The sequence below is a fragment of the Zonotrichia albicollis genome, chromosome 10 (assembly GCF_047830755.1).
Source record: "Zonotrichia albicollis isolate bZonAlb1 chromosome 10, bZonAlb1.hap1, whole genome shotgun sequence".
NCBI classification, from domain to species: domain Eukaryota; kingdom Metazoa; phylum Chordata; class Aves; order Passeriformes; family Passerellidae; genus Zonotrichia; species Zonotrichia albicollis.
Window position 1 is genome coordinate 1,303,196 of NC_133828.1, and position 26,771 is coordinate 1,329,966.

Sequence of the window (26,771 nt, forward strand, 5' to 3'; positions counted from 1 at the left end):
TTCCCAGAGAAGCCGAGGCTGCCCCTGCATCCCCGGCAGCGCCACGGCCTCAGGGCTGCCAGAGCTCCCGGAGGGCCTGGAAAGGACTCACGGTCACAGAGAGGGACTGTGGGGCTGTGCAGGTGCAGCAGTGGGACGGGCTGGTCCCTGTGGGTGCCGTCCCAGCGGGATATTCCCCGATCCCGATGGGATATTCCCCGATCCCGATGGGATATTCCCTGATCCCCTCGCGCTCTCCCTCCCGCCATGGCGGCCGCTCCCCCTCAGCGGCGCCAACCACGGCGGAGGCGCGGGGGGGGTCCGAGTCGGCCCGTACCACCCGCACCGTCACGGGGGGGAAAAAGCACGAACGCGGCGCGTACCACCCGCAGCACGGCTGAGGGGAGATCTGCCGCCACCTCCCGAGCTGAGCCGAAACGGTGCAGCGGGAAGTCACCCCCTCCTTCCGGCGCTGTTGGTACCGCCCGGCCGATCGCGCACCGCCCCCGGTCCCACGTGAGCGGTTTCCCGGCGTGCCCCGCGCTCGGCCGCAGCCGCCGCCGCTTCGCTCCGCGCCCCGCGCTCCCGGGAGCCTCCCGAGCCAGCGCCGCGCCGCGGGGCCGGGCCGCTTCTCGCCGCCATGTCCGGCGGGGACTCCACGGCCGCGGCCGCCGCCGCCTCCCCGCAGCCGCTGCCGTTCTCGCTGCCGAAGCCGCCGCCCCTCATGCAGCTGACGCCGGGCGACGCCGTGCGGCCGGTGGGCTCGGGCGCCGACCAATCGCCGAAGAGCGCGCGGCTGGCGGCGCGCCCCGATTGGCCGGCGGGGAAGCCCGTCAGCCTGCTGGCGCCGCTGCTCCCGCCCCGCGGGGAGCCCGAGCCGCTGCTGCCCTTCGGGCCCGCGGCCCCGCGGCCGCCGCTGCGCGGGCGCCTCCTGGGCCGCTGCGGGGGCTCCCTGCTCAGCCCCGCCATGCGGCCCGGCGGCGTCGACCGCGGCTCTCTCATGGTGAGTGCGGGCTCCGGGGGGGGCACGGAGTTACGGCGTGCGGAAGCTGGACCCGCCTTCCTGCTCCGGGGTCATCGCAGGGTTGGGTGGGATGGGCGTCCCGTGGTGCGGGGCTGTGTCCGGGCGGTTCTGGGTGTCCCCGCTGGCGGAGACGCCAAAACCTCTCTGGCACCTGTCACCCGCACAAGGAGGAAGCTCTTGCTCGAGTACAGGTGGGACTTCCTGGGCATCAGTCCCTGCCTTGCTCTGGTGCCACTGCTGGGCCCCGCCTGGAGCCTTCCCAGGGACACCCAGGGACAGCCAGGGCTGAGGCTCCTCTCCCTGGGGCTTCTCTCCAGGCTGAGCAGCCCCAGCTCCCTCAGCCTCTCCTGGGCACTGAGATGCTCCAGGAGCTCCTGGCCCTGCTGTGCTGAGGAGCCAGAGCTGGACGCAGCACCCAGAGGGGCCTCGGAGGGTCAGGATCCCTGGGAATGGGACACAGCACCCAGAGGTGCCTCAGAAGAGCAGGATCCCTGCCTGACCTGCTGGGAATGCCCTTCCCGATGCCCCCCAGGGCACAGTGCAGCACAGACCTGGCTGTATCCAGAGCTGGGAAGGATCTGGAGCCCCAGGAGCAGCTGAGGGAGCTGGAAAGGGGCTCAGCTTAGAGCAAAGCAGGCTTGGGAGGATCTTCTCAGCACCAGGGTGGTAGGTGCCTCTGAAAGTGAATCAGCACTCCAAAGAGGACCAGAGGGGATTTTTAGGAAACACTGTTCCACCTGGAATTACCTGGGGCTGGGAAACAGGAGCTGTCACTGCATGTGCTGTGGGAGGATGTGATTGGGAAAAGTCAGGAGTTCTGCCCAGAAGATTGAAAACTTTCTAGTTGCTCATGGTTTCTTTTCATCCAGCCCCAGGGAGACTTCTGGGATAAGAAAAAGTCATTAGAAAACTGCTTTTGGACTGGAAGGTGGTAGAGTTAGGGGAAATTAGGAGAGAATTCCTTCCCTGTGAGGGTGGGGATTCCTGGGATGGAATTCCAGGCTGCCCCATCCCTGGAAGTGTCCAAGGCCAGATTGGACACCTGTGATAGTGGAAGGTGTCCCAGAGGGTGGAACTGCAAGAACTTTAAGGTCCCTCCTACCCAAACCATTCTGAAGTTTTGTGATCAATAATTTCATATTTTTCCCTCCTGCTAAATGTATTTTCCAAGGGGAAATTCTGCCCAAGCTTTATCTCAAGGTACTCTCAGAGCTGTTGGAACTGCAAGAACTTTAAGGTCCCTCCTACCCAAACCATTCTGAAGTTTTATGATCAATAATTTCATATTTTTCCCTCCTGCTAAATGTATTTCCCAAGGGGAAATTCTGCCCAAGCTTTATCTCAAGGTACTCTCAGAGCTGTTGGAACTGCAAGAACTTTAAGGTCCCTCCTACCCAAACCATTTTGAAGTTTTGTGATCAATAATTTCATATTTTTCCCTCCTGCTAAATGCATTTTCCAAGGGGAAATTCTGCCCAGGCTTTATCTCAGGGTACTCCCAGAGCTGTTGCATCTGTGTGGAACAGCAAGTACTGAAAGTGTTGCAATAATGACAACCTCTTTTCCTTTCTCCCTGTGGTGTTGGGGCGGCTGCCTCGGTGCTGATTTCCCTGCTGTCGCTGTTTTGCAGATGGGGCACCCCGGAATGCCCCACTACCCCCCCATGGGGATGCACCCCATGGGCCAGAGACCCCCCAACATGCCCCCGGTGCCCCACGGGATGATGCCTCAGATGATGCCCCCCATGGGAGGACCCCCGATGGGGCAGGTAAGCAATTGCAGCAGGTTCTGTGCCAGGGCTCAGCCCTGAGGGGGAATCTCCTGGGGAAACTCGGGGTTATAACTCTGCTTATGGGGAGCAGGGAACTGAGGCACCTCTGTAACTGGAATTGGAAACTGGTGTGATAACAGGTAATCCATGCACCTCCAAATATCAGTCCATAATTTGGGATTTATTAAAGTTTTTTGCATGATAACAGGTAATTCATGCACCTCCAACTTGAATTATCAGTCCATAATTCGGGATTTATTAAAGTTTTTTGCATGATAACAGGTAATTAATGACCTCTAACTTTCAGTCAGTCATTTGGGATTTATTCAAGATTTTGTGGAAAGAAAACCGGTAATTAATGCACCTCTAACTTTCAGTCCATCATTTGGGATTTATTCAAGTTTTTTTAATAAGAACAGGTAACTAATATATCTGTAACTTTAATTATCAATCCATAGTTCGGGATTTATTAAAGTTTTTTGCATGATAACAGGTAATTCATGCACCTCTAACTTTCAGTCAATCATTTGGGATTTATTCAAGATTTTTTGGAATGAGAACAGGTAATTAATGCACCTCTAATTATCAATCCATTGATATATGGATATATATATTCCAGTTTTTTTAATGAGAACAGAACCTCTCATTATTAATCCATAGGGGTGGAATGAGAACAGGTAACTAATGCACCTCTAACTTTCAGTCCATCATTTGGGATTTATTTAAGTTTTTTGAATGAGAACAGGAAATTAATGCACCTCCAATGTCAGTTATCATTCCATAGATTGGGATTTATTTAAGTGTTTTGGAGTGAGAACAGGTAATTAATGTACCTCTAACTTTCAGTCAATTATTTGGGATTTATTAAAGTTTTTTAATGAGAACAGGTAATTCATGCACCTCTAACTTTCAGTCAATTATTTGGGATTTATTCAAGTTTTTTTTGGATGAGAACAGGTAATTAATGCACCTCTAACTTTAATTATCAATCCATAGTTTGGATTGATTTATTCAGGTTTTTTGGAAGTTTTCTGTAGATTTTGAAGGGGTAAGTTTGTCTTGGGACTTCACGTTTCTGTAATTCTTGGCCAGTTCCTCCATCCACACACGTGAACATTCCAGCAAGAGCAGAACCAAGGAATTCCAGAATTGTTGCAGAATTCCTGTTGGGATCCTGGGCTTGGTTTGTAATCCCTGGATCCCATTGCTGCCAATGCCCTGGCACTGGAAAAGGTGACACAGCCACGACCATGGCCCTGCTTTTGGCAGCTTTTCCTCTCAGTTCCCACATTTCCTGTGTGCTTTGGGATGAAATCCTCAGCTCTGGAAAGAAATAATTCTCCTTGTGGGTTTAATGAATGTCCTTGGGATGCTCCTGTGGAGGAGAGCAGGGAAGGATTAAAGCTTTGGTGACAGCTCCTCTTCCTTTGCAATTCCCTGGGCACAACACCCATATTTTCCTTAAATCATAAGGGCTTGGCAGGAATTTTTTTTCAGTGGGGATTTGCAGCTTCTGGGGTAAAAATAAATTCCTTAAATTTTTAATTTTTAAAAAATGAGGAGTTTAAAAAATTAGTTTAAAAAATTGACTCATTAGTGCTGTATTATTGTGTTCATTAGGAAGTGAAGTAGAAATTCTGGTTTATTTCTCTGCTGTTCTGTACCTCCTTTTCCACAATTCCCAGGGAATATTTCAATATTTCACATTTTAGGGAGCAACTCAGGAGTTTTTGGTAGCTGGAGAGCAAATGTAAGGTAAATGTCACACCTGGGAGTTCACCTTCCTTTGTTCCTTTATTCCCTGTAGCCTTGGGATTCTGCAGGAATTCTTCATTCCCAACCTTTGCTGCTTCCACTCAGGATTTCAGTCATGCAATCAGCTCCCACATCATTTGCTCTTGTTCCACAATTCCCAGGGAATATTTCAATATTTCACATTTTAGGGAGCAACTCAGGACTTTTTGGTAGCTGGAGAGCAAATGTAAGGTAAATGTCACACCTGGGAGTTCACCTCCCTTTGTTCCTTTATTCCCTGTAGCCTTGGGATTCTGCAGGAATTCATCATTCCCAACCTTTGCTGTTCCTGCTTCCACTCAGGATTTCAGTCATGCAATCAGCTCCCACATCATTTGCTGTTGTTCCTTCAGAGTTTCAATTGGTTTTGGTGTTATTTCCTGTCCAGCTTTGGAATCTGGACATGCCATTCCTAATGGGAACATCCCAGTTCAGTGGGAATGTGGTGAAGGGAATCACAATCTCACAAATCTGTTTTATTTTTCCTTGCATAAGAGGGATGTTTGGGTTGTTTTAAATTAAAAAGAAGTATCAGATAATGGTTTTTAAATAGAAATACAGTATTTTGTGTGGAGAATATGCTGAAATGCTCTTGAATTGCAGATGCCTGGGATGATGCAGTCGGTGATGCCTGGGATGATGATGTCCCACATGTCCCAGGCTGCCATGCAGCCCACGGTTCCTGTGAGTTTCATTTATTTTTTTTAAATTTTTTAAAAGCTCTTTGTAGAAGTTACAGTTAATCACTCTTGGCTTTCTTTAATTAGAAAAGAAGAATTTAAATTTTACATTTTTTTCATTACAGTGGAGTTTTATGTGGCTCTTGAATGATTATAAAATAAGATTTTTGTGATTTTCAGCAGTCTTTAAACTCCTTTTTGTTTTTCTTTCATTCCTTATCCTTCACTTCCTGCAGTGTGGCAGGAATCACTGTGACCTTGGATTGTTTAATTGTCTGACCAAGAGATTCTTCTCTCTTAAATTGAAATTTTTTAAAGAATTTAAATTCAATACTAAAGACATTTGAGTCCATTAGAAAGAGATTTTTTATTAAAAGTTCCTGAAATCCAGTTGAGTATAAAAATTGCTGGAATAGCTCAAGGAATGAGAAGTTCTTTGGGTGGAAATGGAAAGGGAAAAATTAAAACACAGGTGAAATCTGAGGGGAAAAAATATAAATTGAATCCTGTTCTTAAGAAATAAATTTAGTCCAAGCCTAAGAGATTCACTTAAAACCAGACCCAGCCATTAAATTTAGAAATAAATTATTTTTATGGGTTTTTTCCCATGCAGATTTAAATCCCTAAATTTCTCTGGAATTTCTTCTAGTGCTGAGCACAAACCTTTGCTGTGCTGATTTGAAGCAGTGAAATTTCTAAAAATCAGTATTTTGGTCAGATTAATGCTCTTAAAGTACATTAAAAATTCCTAGAAATTACTGGTTTGGTCAAATTAATGCTCTTAAAATACACAACAAATTCCTGGGAATTTCCTGATTTATTCCTGTTGGATAATATCAAATCAAATTGATCCAATATGATTTATTTCCACTTTTTAACCATTTTTTTTGTGTTTTCCTGAGGAATATTTGAAGTTTGTAGCTGAGAAGTGAAAATAAAACTTAACCAAAGCTAAATCCATAAAGAGAAAATGGGAAAACTTGGAATTTGGTTGATTTTTTTTTTTCCTTAATTGGAAGGAGTTTCAGGCAGGAAGAGCTCCATGAATGCAATTTTAGTACACCCAAAGCCTTGTGCCCCATAATTATCCCAGCTAATGATGTTCCTAATTGCTTATTTAAGGAGCAGGAATAATTAGGGGGAAGCAGGAATCCTTGTTTAAGGAATTGAGCCTTTTGTGGCAGAAAAGCCTTGTTTGAATAATGAATATTGGATTTTTTTGGGGGATTGAATTCCTCAGGAATTAATTACTTAAATTTTGTTGTTTAATTGTTTAATTGTTTTAATTATTTTTACAGCCAGGAGTGAACAGCATGGATGCACAAGTAGGTGAGTAAAACAACTTGATATAATTTCAAAATACTTAAACAAAATCAGCTGAAACATTTAAAAATTCCACTTTTTTGCCTGAAATGGAATGGAGCATTTCAGATCTGGAGTCTCCATTGGTGCCCAGGACTTTTTTTTTTTTTTCCTTGCACACATGGAGAAATATTTAGGAAAATTAAGCAACCAAACCATCAATTAATTTTTAATTGTTTATTTTTCAGGAGTAACCCCTCCTGGGACTCAGGTATGTTGAAAACACAATTCCAGAAGGTTGGAATTTCATTGTGGTGTGGGGCAAACTTGGTTTTGGGGATTTAAAGGAAAACCTTAATTCACTTTTTTTTTCCAAGTTTTTGGTTGTTCCTTGAAATCTGTGGGCTTTGTCCCAATGTAATTATTAAATAGATGATGTCCACATTATTTCCATGAGATTTCCATCCTGTCCCTTGGCCTGTCAGGAAATCCAATTTTCCTTGGCTGTATCCAATCCTCATCCACAGCAGGGATGCAGTCCTGATTCCAGGGAATTCATGGGAAAGCTGGCCATGGAAAGCAGCAGCAATTGTGGGAGGGAGCTCAGGGAACCAGAACCTTCCTGAAGCAAATTTTCCTCAAGCTGTGGGAACAGAGAGTGCTGCTGGAATTGTGACTTGGGGTTGTCGTGGTCTCACCCCTCCACTTGCACATCCTGAGGGAACCAGGCCCTTGGGAATGTGCAGTGAAACAGCTCCACTCCCAAATAAGGAGATTTTTTGGGGAAAATACTGACTGAAGGTGTGAATTTGGCTTACTTGTGCTGCTGAACCACCTAGAAAATCCAGGATATTTGGGTGAAACCCATGAGTTAGTGAGGATTTTCCATTGTTTTGTCTCCCCTCAGACAGCGCATCCCATGGTGGGATCAGGCCCTTGGGGATCAGGCCCTTGGGAATGTGGAGTTTAGCAGCTCCACTCCCAAATAAGGAGGTTTTTTGGGGAAAATACTGACTGAAGGTGTGAATTTGGCTTATTTGTGCTGCTGAACCACCTGGAGAATCCAGGATATTTGGGTGGAACCCAGCAGTGAGTGAGGATTTTCCAAGGCCTGTTTTGCCTCCCCTCAGACACCACATCCCGTGGTGGGATTGGGCCCTTGGGAATGTGGAGTTGAACAGCTCCACTCCCAAATAAGGAGGTTTTTTTGGGGAAAATACTGACTGAAGGTGTGAATTTGGCTTATTTGTGCTGCTGAACCACCTAGAAAATCCAGGATATTTGGTTGAAACCAATGAGTTAGTGAGGGTTTTCCAAGGCCTGTTTTGCCTCCCCTCAGACACCGCATTCAGTGGTGGGATTGGGCCCTTGGGAATGTGCAGTTGAACAGCTCCACTCCTAAATAAGGAGGTTTTTTTGGGGAAAATACTGACTGAAAGTGTGTATTTGGCTTATTTGTGCTGCTGGACCACCTAGAAAATCCAGGATATTTGGTTGAAACCAATGAGTTAGTAAGGATTTTCCAAGGCCTGTTTTGTCTCCCCTCAGCGCATCCCGTGGTGGGATTGGGCCCTTGGGAATGTGCAGTTGAACAGCTCCACTCCCAAATAAGGAGCTTTTTGGGGAAAGTACTGACTAAAGGTGTGAATTTGGCTTATTTGTGCTGCTGAACCACCTGGAAAATCCAGGATATTTGGGTGAAACCCATGAGTTAGTGAGGATTTTCCATTGTTTTGTCTCCCCTCAGACAGCGCATCCCGTGGTGGGATCAGGCCCTTGGGAATGTGCAATTGAACAGCTCCACTCCCAAATAAGGAGGTTTTTTTGGGGAAAATACTGACTGAAGGTGTATTATATATTCTATATCCTGAGTGAGGGTTTTCCAAGGCCTGTTTTGTCTCCCCTCAGACAGCGCATGCCGTGGTGTCCGCAGTCCAGCAGAGCTCCAGCAGCAGCAGCTCTGCCAGCGAGGAGCACTCCAAGCAGGTCTGTATCCCTCCCTTCCTGTGTGCTTGGATCCCTTTTTGTACATCAGCACTCATTTCCCTTGGGATTTTCCCAGAAATCCACGTGGACAGAGCACAAGTCCCCGGATGGAAGAACTTATTACTACAACACCGAGACCAAGCAGTCCACGTGGGAGAAGCCAGATGACCTCAAAACCCCTGCTGAGGTAACCAAATCCCAAATTAATTCTGGGATATTGTGGGAACATGAGGATTTCCAGGCCTGACACCTGCAGCAAGGAGAATCCTGCTGGAAGCAGTGGTGTCAGTGTTCAAAACCACACAATCACAGGGATTATATTTATTGAGAGCTCTGGGAATTGGGGTGTGTTCAACCCAAATCTGACTCCAACCATACATCCGAAATGATCATGTTTTATATTCTATCCTTACATAACTTTCATGTTAATAATTAAACTTACATTGTTCTATTGTATACATAAATGTAGCCCCTCTCTGAATTTCCAACATAGTTTCTCACTATTCTTCTTCTGGTTATATAATAATTACATTTAATTACTAAACAATCATCACATCTGACAATTATATAATTTCTCATACTGCTTACACAGTATGCAGTTGATCTGGGAAAGCACAAAGCCCAACATTTTAGATTCTATCTTGAACTTTTTCCAGGCTTCCACTATCAGTGGGAGCAAACTCTTCCAATAGGAAATGTTCCTGAAATATTTGGATTGTTCTCCTTATGTTGGGAGAACCTGAGGGTGCAAAATTCCTCCATATTCCTCATTTTAAATAGGTTTTTTATTTTATAATGTGTCCTTTTTTATTTTTTAGAAAGCAATAGATATAATTTAGAGAATTATTTAGAGAAGAAAAAATTCCTAAAAATTACCATTTGGGTCAAATTAATTATCTTAAAATATACTACAAATTCCTGAGAATTCCCCTGGTTTATTTTTGTTGGATAATATCAAATCAAATTGATCCAATGTGATTTATTTCCACTTTTTAACCAATTTTTCTGTTTTCTTCAAGAATATTTGATGTTTGTAGCTGAGAGCTGAAAACAAACCTTAACCAAAGTTAAACCCACAAGGGAGAAAATGGGAAAACTTGGAATTTTGTTGATTTTTTTTCTGAATTGGAAGGAATTTCAGGAAGAAAGAGCTCCAGGAAAGCAACTTTAATGCACCCAAAGCCTTGTGCCTCATAATTATCCCACCTAATGATGTTCCTAATTGCTTATTTAAGGAACAGGAATAGGGAAGAGGGAAATAAGAATCTTTATTTAAGGAGTTCCTAAAGGAGATTTTCCTTGGAAAATCTTTGTTTTCTCTCCATCAGCAATTGCTGTCCAAGTGTCCCTGGAAGGAGTATAAATCAGATTCTGGGAAGCCTTATTATTACAATTCCCAAACAAAGGAATCCCGTTGGGCAAAACCCAAAGAGCTGGAGGATCTTGAAGGTAAGAGTCCTGGACTTTGTATTTTTATTTTATATTTTTTTTTATATTTTATATATTAATATATATATTCATTAATTGTGTCTTTTTTTTAAATAGCAACAAAAGGGGGAAAGAATAAGTGTAAGAAAAATAATAGGCCGCAGTAATTTAAATATTTCGGTTCTTAAAATTCTGTTTAATAATCCTGACTTTCTTTCTGGGTCTTTGAACTATTTTTAAAATAATTAAAATAATTATTTCAAACCTGAAAGTCATTTTTATATTCCCCCATCTTCCCATAATGGGATTTCTAAACTTTGTTTTAATCTCAATTGATTTCAGTCTTTGAAGGGCACATACATTTGAAATTTTTGATAGTAACAAAAACAAGTAAAACTTTGCTTTTATTAAATCAAGAATTATGAGAACTCCCTGTGTACATGAACTATTTTTAAGCTATATTTTAATTGTTTTTCTCCTTTTTTCCTCTAGCAATGATTAAAGCTGAAGAAAACAGGTACATTTTTAACATTGTACTAATTTTTTCATGAGGGTCTTTGAACTTTTCATGAGGGCCTTCAATCCTTTTTTTTCCCTGAGGGTCTTCTAACCTTTCCTGGGATCCTTCAAACCCTTTTTTCCTGAGGCTCTTCAAACATTTTTTGAGGGCCTTGGACCCCTTTTTCCCCGAGGGCCTTCAACCCCTTTTTTTCCTGAAGGTCTTCAACCCCTTGTTTTCCTGAGGGTCTTCAAACCCTTTTTCCTGATGGCCTTCAAACCTTTCCTAGGATCCTTCAAGCCCTTTGTTTGCCTGAGGGCCTTCAAACCCTTTTTTTCCTGAGGGCCTTCAAGCCTGTTTTTTCCTGAGGGCCTTCACACCCTCTTTCCTGAGGGCCTTCAACCCCTTTTATTCCTGAGGGCCTTCAAACCTTCCCTAGGATCCTTAAAACCCTTTTTTCCTGAGGGCCTTCACACCCTCTTTCCTGAGGGCCTTCAACCCCTTTTTTCCCTGAGGCTCTTCAAACCTTTCCTAGGATCCTTCAAACCCTCTTTACTGAAGGTCTTCACCCCCTTTTTTTCCCTGAGGCTCTTCAACTCCTTTTTCCTGATGGCCTTCAAACCTTTCCTAGGATCCTTCAAGCCCTTTGTTTGCCTGAGGGTCTTCAACCCCTTTTTTCCCTGAGAATCTTCAACCCCTTTTTTACCCTGAGGGCCTTCAACCCCTTTTTTACCCTGAAGGCCTTCAGCCCCTTTTTTCCTGAGAGTCTTCAACCCCTTTTATTCCTGAGGGCCTTCAAACCTTCCCTAGGATCCTTAAAACCCTTTTTTCCTCAGGGTCTTCAACCCCTTTTTTTCCCTGAGGCTCTTCAACTCCTTTTACCTGATGGCATTCAAACCTTTCCTAGGATCCTTCACCCGTTTTTTTCCCTGAGGGCCTTCAACCCCTTTTTTACCCTGAAGGCCTTCAACCCCTTTTATTCCTGAGGCTCTTCAACTCCTTTTTCCTGATGGCATTCAAACCTTTCCTAGGATCCTTTACCCTGAGGGCCTTCAGACTCTTTATTACCCTGAGGGCCTTCAGCCCTTTTCCCTGAGGGCCTTTCACCCTTTTTCCCTGAGGCCTTACAAACCCCTTTCCCTGAGGGCCTACAAACCTTTTCCGTGTCTTTACCTCACCCTAAACCCCTCACTCCCCACTGTGGCCCCATCCCTAAGCTGCCCCTTTGCCCTGAATGTCCCGAGCAGAGGCAGCAGTGACCGCTGTCGTGTTTGTCCCCAGCACGAAGCCGGAGGACGCGGCCGCCGCCACCTCGGCTCCGGCCGCGGCCGGGGACGCTCCGAGCGGGGCCAGCACAGCCCCGGCCGCCGAGAGCGCCACGGCCACGGCTGCTCCTGCAGGAGCTGCTCCCGAGGGGGAATCTGCCCCGGCTGCCACCACGGGGGACACGGACACGGCCGGCACGGCCACGGCCGAGGAGCAGGGCCAGGGCAGCGCCGCCCCCGGCACGCAGGACGGCAGCGCCGACACCGCGGCCGCCGCCACCGATGAGGCGGCCAAGCAGGAGGCGTCGGGAGAGTGAGTGCCAGGGGGTGGATGGCAGCTCCAGGAAAGGGGATTTGGGGGGGATCATTCCCTGTGAGGCTCTGGGATGGATGGGTGTCCCTGGATCCCTGAAGTGTCCCAGGCCGGGTTGGACAGGGCTTGGAGCAGCCTGGGACAGTGGGAGGTGTCCCTGCCAAATCCCTGAAAGGGGATTTGGGGGGATCATTCCCTGTGAGGCCCTGGGATGGAGTTCCCACAGAAGCTGTGGATGTCCCTGGATCCCTGAAGTGTCCCAGGCCAGGTTGGACAGGGCTTGGAGCAGCCTGGGACAGTGGGAGGTGTCCCTGCCATGGTGGGATGGATTGGGATGATCCTTAATGTCCCTTCCTACCCAACCCATCCCATGGTTCCCATCCCAAACACCAAGCTCTTCCCACAGGCCTGTAGCACACTTCAAGCAAGTTCTTCAAGGGAATGAATAATTTACCACATGACAAGAAGGAGTGGCTTTGAGGTGACAGAACACAGGCTTAGATCAGGGATTGGGAAGGTGCTGAGGCCCTGGCACGGGTGCCCAGAGCAGCTGTGAGTGCCCTGGATCCCTGGCAGTGCCCAAGGCCAGGCTGGATGGGGCTGGGAGCACCTGGCACAGTGGGAGCTGTCCCTGCCCATGGAACATGGATCCAAGCCATTCCATGATCATTTATGAAATGAGGCTTTGCTGCAGTTTTTCATTTCTCAGCAGCACCAGTGACAGAACATTCCATGGATTTCCCAGTGTCTGTAAGAATTTCCCAGGGTGCCATTAAACACTTCCCTATTTCTTCTCCTTTTCCATGGATCTGTGCCATTGGTTATCGCTGGTAGAAAATCAAATACTCAAGGGATTTTTATCTGTTCCAGCTATGATTCCTTTTTATTTTAAATAATGAAAGATCTATTGTGTGGAAAATTATAACTTAGGATTTTTATAATTCAAAAAAAAAGGAGTTGCTGTGGGGGATTTTAGACAGCAGAACGTAATTAAGGAGTAGAGGCCCATTTTTATGCACTTCTTTTATATTTTTATATAAAATGTTAATATTCCTGCTGAATTTCAACATAATATATTTAGGGATAATTTCTAGATAACCTTAGCAGGCGGTCAGTTGCAGGAGGGAACTATTTTGCCTCAATAATTCATTTTTTTGGACCTTTTTTTCATCAGCTGTGGTGTCGGTAAGGAAAACCCTTGTATGAATTATTAGAATTATTTTTTTATTTGAAGTTGCTGTTTATAAAACTCATTTTGTGGTGGTTTTTGACTCTTCAGTGCCTCTAACTTAGAAAAAAAATTCTGAAATAATAAAATTTGTTTTGCTTTAGTGCTACTGCAAAGAAGGAGGATGAGGATGCACAACCAGTTAAAAAAACCTACACGTGGAACACAAAGGAAGAGGCCAAACAAGCATTTAAAGAACTGTTAAAAGAAAAGGTATCTGGGTCAATTATTAATATTTTATTGACCAATTATTAATGTTTTCTTGAGCTACAAAACCTGGTTGGTTTTTTTTTGTTTGCCAGGTTTTACTTGTTTTTTTGGGGAAGAATTCCTCACTCTTGAGGAAATGAAAGAAAAAGGACATTGCAATGAAAAGAAGATTTTATTTTTTCCCCTTGGCTGTTTTTAAGGAATTATTCCTTGTTGGATGTTAATTCCTGGTCTGATTCATCCATAATTTCCTGTTTTCACAGCGGGTTCCATCCAATGCTTCCTGGGAGCAGGCCATGAAAATGATCATTAATGACCCCAGATACAGGTACTGAGCCCTTCAATTCCACACAAACCTTTTTTAGAGAATTTACTTCCAAAAATGTAAAGTTCTGTCAGCAACAGATCCTCCTGCACTTGTGCCATTGGCAGGGATTGGCTTCCTTCCTCCATAAAGAAATGCTTCCAACAGCTTCATTGGTATTGGGAAAAAGTGTGGAAGTTGGGATTTCTTGTTGATTTGGGGATTAAAATGTTCAGATTAATTTTATCTCAAATCTAGATTATTCAAACCTGTTGCCTTTTGCTTTCTGGTTTTGATTTTCTTAGTTATTTTTCTTACTTTCCTTTTCTGATTGTTCTGGCTTTTCTTTCTTTTTCCTCAGTTTTCTTTTTTTTTTTTCCTCAGTTTTCTTATTTTTCTTTTGATTATTTGATTTTCTTTTTTCTTTCTTTTTTGCTATTTTCTTTCATTTTTTTCCTGATTTTTCTGATTTTCTTTCTCTTCTTGATATTTTTTTTTTAATTTATGAATAACATTGCTCTTTCTTTTCTTTCCTGGGAAGTGCTTTGGCAAAACTGAGTGAAAAGAAGCAGGCCTTTAATGCCTACAAAGTTCAGACAGAGAAGGAGGAGAAGGAAGAAGCCAGATCCAAGTACAAGGAAGCCAAGGAATCCTTCCAGCGCTTCCTGGAAAACCATGAGAAGATGACATCCACCACCAGATACAAGTAAGAGACCTGGGATAAAAATCTGGGATACAAATCCTCATGGATACACTGCTTGGAGTGGCATCAACTTCCATTTTTAGTTTTTTCTTCCTTTATAAAAAAATTCAAAATATATCACAAAAAAAAAACTTCCAAGAGGGAAAATCAAGAATTCCTGTAAATTTATTCCTTCTTGGAACAGAACTCTCCCTGATGATCTGGGGGATTGATGGATAATTCAGCCACCAATAATAATAATTAATAAATAATAAATAAATTTATTTATTTATTTATTTATAAATAAATGAATAAATAGTGGTGTGATTTTGCTGTGCTGTGCCCAGGAAAGCTGAACAGATGTTTGGGGAGCTGGAGGTGTGGAATGCCATTTCCGAGCGGGACCGCCTGGAGATTTATGAGGATGTTCTGTTCTTCCTGTCCAAGAAGGAGAAGGTAAATTCCCCTCCAATCCACCCAGCAGCTCCTCACTGGTTCCTAAATCACTTTAAAGCTGTGCTTGAGGCTTTATGGCAGACAAACAGCAGCTTTTGGGGAAGGGTTTGGGGTTTATTGGGATTTATTGCTGCTGATTTTACCACGAGTTGAGTTTTTGAGGGATTTTAATCAATCACATGATGGATTTTATTCTGAATTAGTGAAATAATAATAAGATGGGAAAATTCTGTTGTTTTGTGTCCAGGGATGAGGCCTGGAGCAACCTGGTCCCTGTCCAGGGCAGGAGGTTGGAATGGGTTGAGCTTTTAGGACCCTTCCAACCCAAACCACACTAGAGTTCCACAATTTTATATAAATTAAAGATTAATTCCATATTTTCTTGGCGAACACACTAGATATCTGTCATTTCTATCCAAACCACCTCATCCTGAGCCCCAAAAATGAACTTTTCCCCTCAGGAGCAAGCCAAGCAGCTGCGCAAGAGGAACTGGGAAGCTCTGAAGAACATCCTGGATAACATGGCCAACGTCACCTACTGCACCACCTGGTCAGAGGCCCAGCAGTACCTCATGGACAACCCCACCTTTGCTGAGGATGAGGAGCTCCAGAGTACGTCTGTGGGCTCTGGAATTCCCTGGGAACGAGGATTCTTGCTGACATGGAAGGAATAACCTGATTTTTTTCCCTGTTTTCTTGCTAGACATGGATAAGGAGGATGCCCTGATCTGTTTTGAGGAACATATCAGAGCCTTGGAGAAAGAGGAGGAGGAAGAGAAGCAGAAAAGTTTGCTGAGGGAAAGGAGGAGGCAGCGTAAAAACAGGGAATCTTTCCAGGTTGGTGCAGTTTGGGGTTCTGTGTAAAAATCTCAAGGAGTATAATGGGATATTTTTTTATTTTTTTTTATTTTATTATATATAATGGGGTTTTTTTATTTTTGAGGGTTGGTTCAAGGGGGTATTCAAAGCCTGAAGTGTTGGGTTGTGGCATTTTCTCTGCTGTGTTACACACAAGGGAAAATCAGGGGGAATAGGCCTGGATGGGAAGGAGGTGCAGCTGGAATGTTGCAGGTGGTGGAGAAAAGCAGGAAGAACAACAGAAAAAGGGATTTTTGTAGAACAAAAGTGGAATCCCAGTTCCCAAGGAGGAGGAATGACTCCAAATTGCCATTTCCCTGTGTTTTGCAGCTGTTTCTGGACGAGCTGCACGAGCACGGGCAGCTGCACTCCATGTCCTCCTGGATGGAGCTGTACCCAGCCATCAGCTCCGACATCAGGTTCACCAGCATGCTGGGCCAGCCTGGTAAGGAGGGCAAACCTGGGATGGTTTGGGGCCACAGCAATCCTTCCTGCTTTTTATCACCTCAAAATGCAGCTCTGGGGTTAAACCTGACCTGTGGCTTCACTAAACCCTCCCTCAGGATCAACAGCGCTGGACCTGTTCAAGTTTTATGTGGAGGATTTAAAAGCTCGTTACCACGATGAGAAGAAAATAATTAAAGACATCTTAAAGGTGAGCATTACCTGGCTCCTCCTTGAATGGCACAATTCCCATCCAAGGGAGCTGGGATTTCCTTGGAGTTGAAGGAATTGCTGATTTCCCTGACACCAAAGGAGCTGTTTTTTCTAGGATAAAGGGTTTGTGGTGGAGGTGAACACTTCCTTTGAGGATTTTGTCACTGTCATCAGCTCCACTAAAAGAGCCACCACCTTGGATGCAGGGAATATCAAGCTGGCTTTCAACAGTGTAAGTATGAATTAATAAATTAATTCATTAATTAATTGGGATATCTGGATAATTAAGATGGGAAATCTCTTCTCCAAACAGGAATTAGGGCTTATTTTCTAACTGATTCCATAATATTTGAGGAATATTCTGTTATTTAGGGTTATTTCAGTTGCCATAGTAAAAATAAACCTTTATCCAAGCAGTCAGCATTCCCAAACTTGAGGAATTCTGATGCTTTCCTTTTGTACATAAGATTTGTGTGGTTCTGTGGTTTTGCATCATTGCATTTTCATCAACAGCAATTCCGTGCTTGGAAAAGAAATAACTGATTAATTTTTGATAAAATAATTTAATATCATAGATTTATTAATTAAGTAGTGGAAAAGCAATAAATTTCCTTGTCATTCCCAAGTGGCTCAGACACAGCTGTGAGGGTGCAGAGCTGTGCAAACCCCAATAAATGGAATTCTTTGCTGTCATTGCTGCAGCTGCTGGAGAAGGCGGAGGCGCGGGAGCGCGAGCGGGAGAAGGAGGAGGCCCGCAAGATGAAGAGGAAGGAATCGGCCTTCAAGAGCATGCTGAAACAGGCCACCCCCCCCATCGAGCTGGATGCTGTCTGGGAGGATGTAAGGATGGGAATTCCCTGGGGAGAACATTCCCAAAATCCCAAACAGGCCCCTGCTCATCCCTAAAAACCCCGCGTTCAGCAGGCTCTGCTGATGGGGCTTCAAAATCCCATCAGACCCCATGGATGGGGCTTCAAAATCCCATCACACCCCATGGATGGGGCTTCAAAATCCCATCAAACCCCATGGATGGGGCTTCAAAATCCCATCAAACCCCATGGATGGGGCTTCAAAATCCCATCAGACCCCATGGATGGGGTTCAAAATCCCATTAAATTCTGTGGATGGGGCTTCAAAATCCCATCAAACCCCATGGATGGGCTTCAAAATCCCATCACACCCCATGGATGGGGTTCAAAATCCCATCAAACCCCATGGATGGGGCTTCAAAATCCCATCACACCCCATGGATGGGGCTTGAAAATCCCATCAAACTCCATGGATGGGGTTCAAAATCCCATCAAACTCTGTGGATGGGGCTTCAAAATCCCATCACACCCTGATGGATGGGGCTTCAAAATCCCATCAACCCCATGGATGGGGCTTCAAAATCCCATCAAACCCCATGGATGGGGCTTCAAAATCCCATCACACCCCATGGATGGGGTTCAAAATCCTATCAAACCCCATGGTTGGGCTTCAAAATCCCATCAAACCCCATGGATGGGGCTTCAAAATCCCATCAAACCCCATGGATGGGGTTCAAAATCCCATCAAACCCCATGGATGGGGCTTCAAAATCCCATCACACCCTGTATGGATGGGGCTTCAAAATCCCATCAACCCCATGGATGGGCTTCAAAATCCCATCAGACCCCATGGATGGGGCTTGAAAATCCCATCAAACCCCATGGATGGGGCTTCAAAATCCCATTAAACCCCATGGATGGGGCTTCAAAATCCATCACACCCTGTATGGATGGGGCTTCAAAATCCCATCAAACCCTGTGGATTCATCAGGAGAACTTGGAGTTGGGTGGGAAAAGCTTCATCCTTTTGAAACAAAAAACATCCTAAAAGAACTGGAAAAAAAAACAACCCCCCCCCCAAAGTTATTTGAAATTATTTAGAACTTTGTCCTGCATAAAATACCCTGGAAAAGCTTTCCTTTCCAAGGATAATTTATAGAAATATTTGGGGTTTTTGTAAGGTTAAATGGAATGTGCAGGGGAAGCAGTGGGATTCTCCATGTTTCCATGAGTTAGAGCTTCCCTGAACACTGGAAATTTGGGATTTGCTTGGAAATCTGGGATTAAAAATTTAGCCTTATAGCATTTCAAGGGCTTCTCAAATGGTGAAAATTTTTTTTTGCAATTATTTTCTAAAATAATTTTTTTATTTTTTCTATTATTTTTCCTTTTTTCTTTTTTTTAAATTATTTTTTCATATTTCTGTTATTTTTGGTTTAATTTTTCCCTATTTTTATTTCTTCAGGATTTTAATTTTCTTATTTTTATTATTCATTATTTTAATTTTTTATTTATTTTTCTTAATACTTTTATTATGCCTTATTATTTTTATTATTCCTTTTAATCTTTATTCATTATTATTTATATAGTTTTTATTATATTCCTTACTTGTTTCTTATTGCCATTTTCATTACTACATTATATTTTATTATTTCCTTCTATTAATATTTTAATAATTTTATAATTTAATTTCTTTGAATATTATTAATAGAATTAATTTTCCTGACAGATCAGAGACAGATTTGTGAAGGAACCAGCATTTGAAGACATCACCCTGGAATCTGAAAGGAAAAGGATATTTAAGGATTTCCTTCATGTACTTGAGGTAATTATTCCTTTATTTTTGAAATCAACAGACAAGGAAAATTCCTTCTAAATTGAATGGGAAGTGGAAGGATTTAATGGAATTTTTTCCATTAAATAATATCAGGAGATAAATTAGATTTTTCAGCTCTCACACTTGGGGGTCTTGTTGCAATTCTTGGAATTTGGAAGAATTTGAACTGAAATTTTGACTTTTAATTCTGTAATTTGCAATTAGGCAGAGCAAGGGTTGGCTTGGATGCAGGGAGCAGATCCATGGCAGTCCAGGTGCTGCAGGGCAGCAGTGCCCATTTTTAGGTATTTTGCCATTTAATGGTGATTGTGGAGTTTTTAACCTTTCCCATCTTTTGTGCATGAGGAAAAAGATCCCATCAATTCTTTGGGATGTCCTGTAGGAGATGATGAGATGGTTCTCCCATTAAACGCTGATTTTATGGAATTTTTAACCTTTCCCAGCTTTTGTGGATGAGGAGAAAGATCCCATCAATTCTTTGGGATGTCCTGTGGGTGCTGATGAGGTGTTTCTGCCATGAAATGGTGATTATGGAGTTTTTAACCTTTCCCAGTTTTCTTGGATGAGGAAAAGCATTCCCATCAAATTTTTGGGATGTCCTGTGGGTGCTGATGAGATGGTTCTCTCGTGAAATGGTGATTATGGAGTTTTTATCCTTTCCCAACTTTATTGGGTGAGGAAAAGCATCCCCATCAGATTTTTGGGATGTCCTGTAGGAACTGATGAGATGGTTCTGCCATGAAATGGTGATTATGGAGTGTTTAACCTTTCCCAGCTTTTGTGGATGAGGAAAAGCATCCCATCAGGTTTTTGGGATGTCCTGTAGGAACTGATGAGATGGTTCTCCCATGAAATGGTGATTATGGAGTTTTTAACCTTTCCCAGTTTTCTTGGATGAGGAAGAGCATCCCATCAGGTTTTTGGGATGTCCTGTAGGAGCTGATGAGGTTTTCCTGCCCATCCCTGAACTGCCCAAGGCCAGGTTGAGCACTCTGCTCCAGGGAAGTTCTCCTTCCCCATGGTGGAACCAGCTGGGATTTTAGGGCTTTTCCAAGGGCAATCCCTGCTGGAATTCCGAGCTCTCCCCTCCTTGCCTTGCCCACAGCACGAGTGTCAGCACCACCACTCCAAGACCAAGAAACATTCGAAGAAATCCAAGAAACACCACCGGAAGCGCTCGCGTTCCCGCTCGGTGAGTAACCCTCCCTGTGCCATTCCCATTGCTGCTGGAGCTGCCATTGCTGACTGGAACTCTCCCCTGGGCTCTGTGTGAAGGGCTCCGAGTCCGAGGATGACGACAGCCACTCCAAGAAGAAGCGGCAGCGCTCGGAATCGCGGTCGGTGTCGGAGCGTTCGTCCAGCGCTGAGTCCGGTACGGGACGGGATGGGTTGGGTTGGGACGGGATGGGTTGGGTTGGGATGGGATGGGATGGGATGGGATGGGATGGGATGGGATGGGATGGGATGGGATGGGATGGGATGGGACGGGACGGGACGGGACGGGACGGGACGGGACGGGTTGGGTTGGGATGGGATGGGGATGGGAATGGGATGGGTTGGGTTGGGTTGGGATGGGATGGGGTGGGATGGGTTGGGTTGGGATGGGGTGGGATGGGATGGGATGGGATGGGATGGGATGGGATGGGTTGGGATGGGATGGGATGGGATTGATGGGATGGGATGGGATGGGATGGGACGGGATGGGATGGGATGGGATGGGATGGGATTGCTTTGGGTTGGCTTTAAACCAGCTGGGCTCTTCTCCTTTGGGATTTACCCACTGATTCCTGGCGGTTTTGTTTCTCCCTGTGCCTGCAGAGAGGAGTTACAAGAAGTCCAAAAAACACAAGAAGAAGAGCAAGAAGAGGAGGCACAAGTCTGTGAGTGGAGCTCAGTTTTGGATTGGGTTATGGACAACCTGGCACCTGCTGTCAGTAATCCCAGCTGGATGATCCTAGGGCAAAACTGGGATCAAGCTGGAGGAGGGTATTGCCAAAATAACAACTGTTCTATATTCGCAGTATTAAACCACTTAAAACTGCTGAATGTGGAGGGTTTAACTCCAGGTGAAAGACTCCATGAGAGGCATGGGATTTGCTGTTTATCCTGGCAAATCCAGGTGTTCTCCTAATGGGAAGGATCCCAGGCATTCCTTGTGCCTGCCTGAGCATCAGGCTTGTGTTGGAAGCTCTGGAAGGATCCAGAATGCAGAAAGAGCTTCACTTCTTCCTGGGAAGGTGGGGAGGCCCTAACACAAGGTGCCCAGAGAAGCTGCAAGTGTCCAAAGCCAGGGTGGACAACCTGGGACAGGGGAAGGTTTCCCTGCTCATGGCAGGGGTGGAATGGGATGAAATTTAAAGCCCCTTCTAACTGAAATCATTCCATGATTCTACAATTCTTCAAATGGAAGTTGAACTCCAGAATATTCAACATTAATATTCACTATTCCCATTTTTTTTCAACAGGATTCACCAGAATCTGATGTGGAACGAGAGAAGGACAAGAAAGACAGAGAGAGGGACAGTGAGAAGGAAAGAGCCAGACAGAGATCTGAGTCCAAGCATAAATCTCCCACTAAGAAACGGCCTGGAAAAGATTCCGTAAGCTCTGCTTCCTGTTTGTCCCGATGCTTTGGGCTCTGCTGGATGCAGCTCCTCAGGTGTGCTCTGGGAGAGGTCAGAGGTTGCACTGGAGCATCCTGGAGGTCTCTGCCATTGCCCAGTTTGGATTTTGGGGTTTCTGAGTGGCACAGAGCAGCCCTGGCTGTGTGTGCCCATCCTGGAGCCTCCCTGGACAATCCCATGCTGACCTGTGTCCCTTCTCTCCACAGGGGAACTGGGATACCTCTGGCAGCGAGCTCAGCGAGGGGGAGCTGGAGAAACAGAGGAGGACTCTTTTGGAACAGCTGGATGAAGATCAATGAGAAGATCCTTGATACCAAAAATGTTTACAGGTGGCAAAATAAAACCAAGCCTTGTGTGGGCAAGGCCCTGGGGCCGGTGGCCGGTGGCCCATGGCCACAACAGCGGTGGCTTTTAGTTTTTTACCACTTCAATCCAGTCAAAAGTAGAAAAATCCATGGAATTCTGAGGGCAGAGCTGTGCCGGGGCTGGGATCCCCTGGAGGGGACACCCAGGTGGCAGCAGTGTCCCCAAGCACTTTCCCAGTGTCCTTCCCAGGGCAGGGAACGACCCTGGGCTGCCTGGGCAGAGCCCAGTTCAGCTTAGGGGAAAAACTCCTAATTTAATTCTTTGTGCTTTTGTTCTTTGATGGATTTGCTTGGGTGGGATTTTTGGGAAGGCAGCAGGAGTTAAGGAATCCGTGTCCTGCTGTGTTCTGCAATCCCCTGGATTCTGGGGCTTTTGTCCAGGACTGATTTCGTGTCCCTATCCCATCGATCCCAAAGCCAGGGAATGTCGTGGATGGGGATTCTCCTGCTGTGCCAGCAGAGGGAGCGTTTGGGACACACCCACCTCAGCATTCCCGAAATCCCAGCCCGGCCAGCCCCGGCTGTTACCCAGCGTTTCCTCCACCTTTTCCCTCCCCCTTCCGAAAACTTAGGAATAAAAATCCAATGTTAAACGCAATTCCATGTGTTGCCTTAAGAACCTGCTGCAGAATGTAGCTGCACAGCCCAGAGGAGGGAGGAGGAAGCAGCTCCAGCCCTGTTTTCCAGCCCCTGCACGTTCAGGAAGGTGCCCCAGCCCTGCTCGGTGAGAAAATTGGGAAGCCGCTGTCCTTGGAATATTTTTGTACATTTTTATCAATGATTAAACCTTGTCTTTTAGCATGTACTGGTATTTATTTCTCCTTAAATACTCTGTACAGCTCTGAGCCACAGCCTCACTCACAAAACCTGCTTGAAGACTGTTCAGGTTCCTTTTCAGGAGGTTTTTCCTGAATTTTGACCACTTTTACCAGTGCATAAACACCCAGAGAGGATCAATTTATCCAGGGAATTTTCATGCTGGGGTGGTTACAAGGCTCAGAATCCTTAAGAACACCCTGAGATTGAAATGAGTTATTTGGAATATAAAATGCAGGAGGTTGTAACCATTTTTCTCTGGGATGGTTTGGGATTTTCCTTGGGATGCTTTGGGATTTTCTAGGATGGTTTGGGATGGGAAAGCACATCCCAATCCTGCTGTTTCCCCCTGAAGGGTCATTGCTTATCACCCATTCCCTGGGGAAAAACCACCTGGATTTGGTCAAACAGGGCTTGGTGGGATTTTTGATATCCATGGGTGTTTGGTGTGGAAATCCAGGTTGGAATATTCCAGGTTTTTCCCTGCAGGCTCTCCTAAGGAAGGATGGGATATTTGCTGCTCCAGGACTGAAGAGTGAGCCAGGTTTGCTTTGCTCCCCTGTTTATATCCCAAAATGGGAACAGCCCAGCAGAGTTTGGGAAGCAGCTCCTGGAATCTGCCTTGGAGCTGGGAGAGCATTGAGAGCCTGACAGGTCCCCAGGTTTGTAAGCAGGGAGGAAACTCTTCCAGTGCTCTTTTATTCCCTTGCATCCACACAAATTCAAGGCAGAAGTTGTTCCTAAGGGAATATCACCTTTGAAAGGTTTGCACTGATTTTCCATCAAAAATAAAAACCTGGGAATGTCCATTATTCCAATGGTGGGGTTTTCTTAGCATCTTAATTCAGTTTGCTAGAAGAAAGTCAGCTTAAACTGAGCCTGCTTTTAAACCAAGCAAGGCAGGATTGAGTTTTCCAGGGAATTGAGTTCAGGCTTATTTTTCCAGCTTTTTTTTTTTGTGTTTTTTCTCCTCTTTCATATTTCCTCAGCCCAATTTTTTTCCTGTGGCAGCACAGCCAACTTCTGCATTCCCACCTGGAAACTGGAAGGAATTTTAGCCAAATTGATTCTTCTTAATCAATTATTGGATTATTTTGGATGGTGTTTAACTGTGTCCTTGGCTGTGCTGGTTAATCCTGACCACCCCTTAGAATAATTTTATTAAACCATTTTAAAAATTACATTTAATACTAAAATTCAAGTTATTTAGGCCTTAAATATTTGGATTGTTTTGAGTGCATTTCTGGCAAATATTCATCCCCATTTATCTCTCTCCTGGTGTCTCCCAGGAACATCCACACCCCAAATTTCTCCCCTCAGCCTCTTCCAGAATAACAAAGAATTCTTTCAAAATTCTTTCAGTCGTCATCCACACAAGCTCCAGGTGTTCACCTAGCAAATATCAGCATTTTTTGGGAAAAGAAAACCAGGTAAAAGTGACCTAAAAAACCCCTCTGGATTTCAGTGTAGTAGTGTAAATAGTTTATTTGATTTTATGGCAGGAACAGACCAGGAAAGGAACGTGAACTGCTTTAGAAACACTTCTAATCTTGCTAAGAAGCAGATCTATGACTAGAAAAATATTAAAGAGAACATGCCAGCTTGGCTTTCATTGTGGGCTTTTATTATAAAAATACCTTTGAGCTGAAGAAAATGAGATTTAGTGCTTATACCCCAACAAGTGGTGAAATCTGAAATTCAAATTATCCAATTTTCTTTGATCCAAACACTCGTTCCAACAGTGGCATGTTCTCTTTAGCAGGTCAAGTACACAGTGCTGTAAATGCAAAACTTGGCAGTTTTTCAAGGAAAAATTCCTGGAAATTGGTCAATGTGGTAATTCTGAGTCCAAAACTGTCCTTTTAGTTAAATATAAAAACAAAAACTATAAGTTAAAATAACATTCAGATTGTATAGCACAGGCTTGATGCATTTATTTCCTTTTAAACAATATTTACAATATTACCCAGAGGCTAAAGTGGGGGGGGAAGTGTAAAAACCATAAAAAACTGCACCAATTTTGTAGCAAAATATCTGTACATTTAAAAACAGATTATCATATAACTACACATTATCCAAGGGGGAAAAAAAAAAAAAAAACCAAAACAGGGACCTTCACCAGTGGTTCACAGGAGCACAATGGAAAAGGGCAAAGAAATTCAGTGGTTAAATACTATACAAGAAATTTTACAATTAACAGATGGATGAGCCCAGGCAGGGAAGCTGGAAGCAAAATGGGATTTGGGAAGGACGAATTTCTCCTCAGTCCAGCTCTTCCCAGCTGCTGGCAGGGAGTGGGATCCATCCTGCTCCGGGCACAGGGAGGGCACCATGGCCCTAAACCAGCCCCTGTCCCTTTGCAGGCTGGAAATGCCTTGGAGAGCCCAAACCCCACTGGGAGTGTCAGGCTGGGCTTCCCTTCCCAAGGAGCCTCAGCAGGATCTGAGCAGGACTGGAATCCCCCTGCCAGTCCACAGAGCCTAATACTGATTACTGGGTGTTAATTGCTTAGTGCTAATTAATAAATACGCTGTTATCCCAGTGGTGCCCAGCCAAAGCCCCTGGAACATCCCAAACCCCCGCGCTGGGCTGGGACAGCTCCTGTGGGCCCACCTTCCATGTGGAGGCTGCATGAGCTGGGAACAGGGCTGGGTTATTCCTTGAGATGATTTTAATTCCAGGTACAGAAAGCCCTCAAATGTCTTTGTTTGTAGACTGAATTAAAAAAGAGCTGTTAAGTGCAGCTGAAGGCCAGGCCTGCCCCTCGGCCCAGCGTTGGAAGCCAAGCACATCCCAGTATTCCCAGTATTCCCAGTTTCCAACCAGTCAGGCCCACAGGAGCCCTTGCTCTCACCAACCCAACCCCCCAACCCAACCCCTATTTTACATTTTGGTTACAAATCCTGCAGAGTCTCGGCAGAGTCCGGAGAAACCCAACCAAGCCCAATCCTATTGCTTGGATCCGTCGGAGCGGGAGCTTCCATTCGAGGCACTTGGCGCGGAGAGCCCGGCGCGGGGCCGGCTCCCTGCGGAGGAGGATGAGGATGAGGATGAGGAGGTCGCTGTGCCCCGCAGCGGGCCGGGCTCACATGGCCAGCTCGGCGCCGTTGGAGCGCAGCCCGTGCTCGTCGAAGCGGCGGCGCACGCTCCTCCTCAGCGCGTCGGCCCGGCGGTACGGCTGGTTCCGGAGATCTGCGGGGAGCCGGCAGTCAGCAAGCAGCGCCCCGCGGGACACACGGACACGCAAAGGACGGCACGACAGACACGCAAAGGCCCGCTGGAAGCCAGTCAAAGCAGCTTGTGGAGCACGGGAGCGGGGAAGGACGGGCGTGGCCGAGCTACGCGCCCCAGCAGCCGGTTAATACTGGTGGGAATGGCGCTGTGGGATGGTGCTGTGGGAATGGCGCTGTGGGAATGGTGCTGGGAATGGCGCTGTGGGAATGGCGGTGTGGGAGTGGCGCTGTGGGAATGGCGGTGTGGGAGTGTGGGAATGGCGCTGTGGGAGTGGCGCCGTGGGAGTGGCGCCGTGGGAGTGGCGCCGTGGGAATGGCGCTGTGGGAATGGCGCTGTGGGAGTGGCGCTGTGGGAGTGGCGCTGTGGGAATGGCGCTGTGGGAATGGCGCTGGGAATGGCGCTGTGGGAGTGTTGCTGTGGGAGTGTTGCTGTGGGAATGGCGCCGTGGGAATGGCGCCGTGGGAATGGCGCTGTGGGATGGTGATGTGGGAATGGCACTGTGGGATGGTGATGTGGGAATGGCGCTGTGGGAATGGCGCTGTGGGATGGTGATGTGGGAATGGCACTGTGGGATGGTGATGTGGGAATGGCGCTGTGGGAATGGCGCTGTGGGAATGGCATTGTGGGAATGGTGCTGGGAATGGCGCTGT

At 45.6% G+C, this 26,771-nt stretch overlaps 2 protein-coding genes across 8 annotated transcripts in view; one reads left to right on the forward strand and one right to left on the reverse strand.

Moving 5' to 3' along the window:
- Positions 1-491: 491 nt before the first annotated feature.
- PRPF40A (pre-mRNA processing factor 40 homolog A) lies at positions 492-24,993 on the forward strand. Its single transcript, XM_074547781.1, has 26 exons — positions 492-982; positions 2,634-2,771; positions 5,172-5,252; positions 6,547-6,577; positions 6,799-6,821; positions 8,459-8,536; positions 8,613-8,723; positions 9,865-9,985; positions 10,457-10,481; positions 11,745-12,041; positions 13,374-13,482; positions 13,743-13,807; positions 14,325-14,489; positions 14,813-14,921; positions 15,383-15,533; positions 15,625-15,758; positions 16,110-16,224; positions 16,343-16,434; positions 16,552-16,668; positions 17,139-17,276; positions 18,975-19,070; positions 20,188-20,274; positions 20,358-20,454; positions 20,901-20,962; positions 21,548-21,682; positions 21,913-24,993. The coding sequence occupies exons 1-26, from the start codon at positions 620-622 to the stop codon at positions 22,003-22,005; spliced, it is 3,033 nt and encodes a 1,010-aa protein (XP_074403882.1). The 5' UTR covers positions 492-619; the 3' UTR covers positions 22,006-24,993.
- Positions 24,355-26,771, reverse strand: part of FMNL2 (formin like 2) — a 113,612-nt gene continuing 111,195 nt past the window's right edge. For all 7 annotated transcript variants that reach the window (XM_074547778.1, XM_074547775.1, XM_074547774.1 and 4 more), the window contains one exon: positions 24,355-26,079. In XM_074547778.1, coding sequence (XP_074403879.1) covers position 26,079 — 1 coding nt within the window. In that variant the 3' untranslated portion in view covers positions 24,355-26,078. The remainder of the gene's footprint in view (positions 26,080-26,771) is intronic.

What these genes read in the sequence shown, in the direction of transcription:
- PRPF40A (XM_074547781.1), top strand. Translation starts at nt 620, where the DNA reads ATGTCCGGCGGGGACTCCACGGCCGCGGCCGCCGCCGCCTCCCCGCAG. An exon ending in TAACCCCTCCTGGGACTCAG is followed by an intron (nt 6,822 to 8,458) that starts GTATGTTGAAAA and finishes GTCTCCCCTCAG; the next exon opens with ACAGCGCATGCCGTGGTGTC. An exon ending in AAGCAGGAGGCGTCGGGAGA is followed by an intron (nt 12,042 to 13,373) that starts GTGAGTGCCAGG and finishes GTTTTGCTTTAG; the next exon opens with TGCTACTGCAAAGAAGGAGG.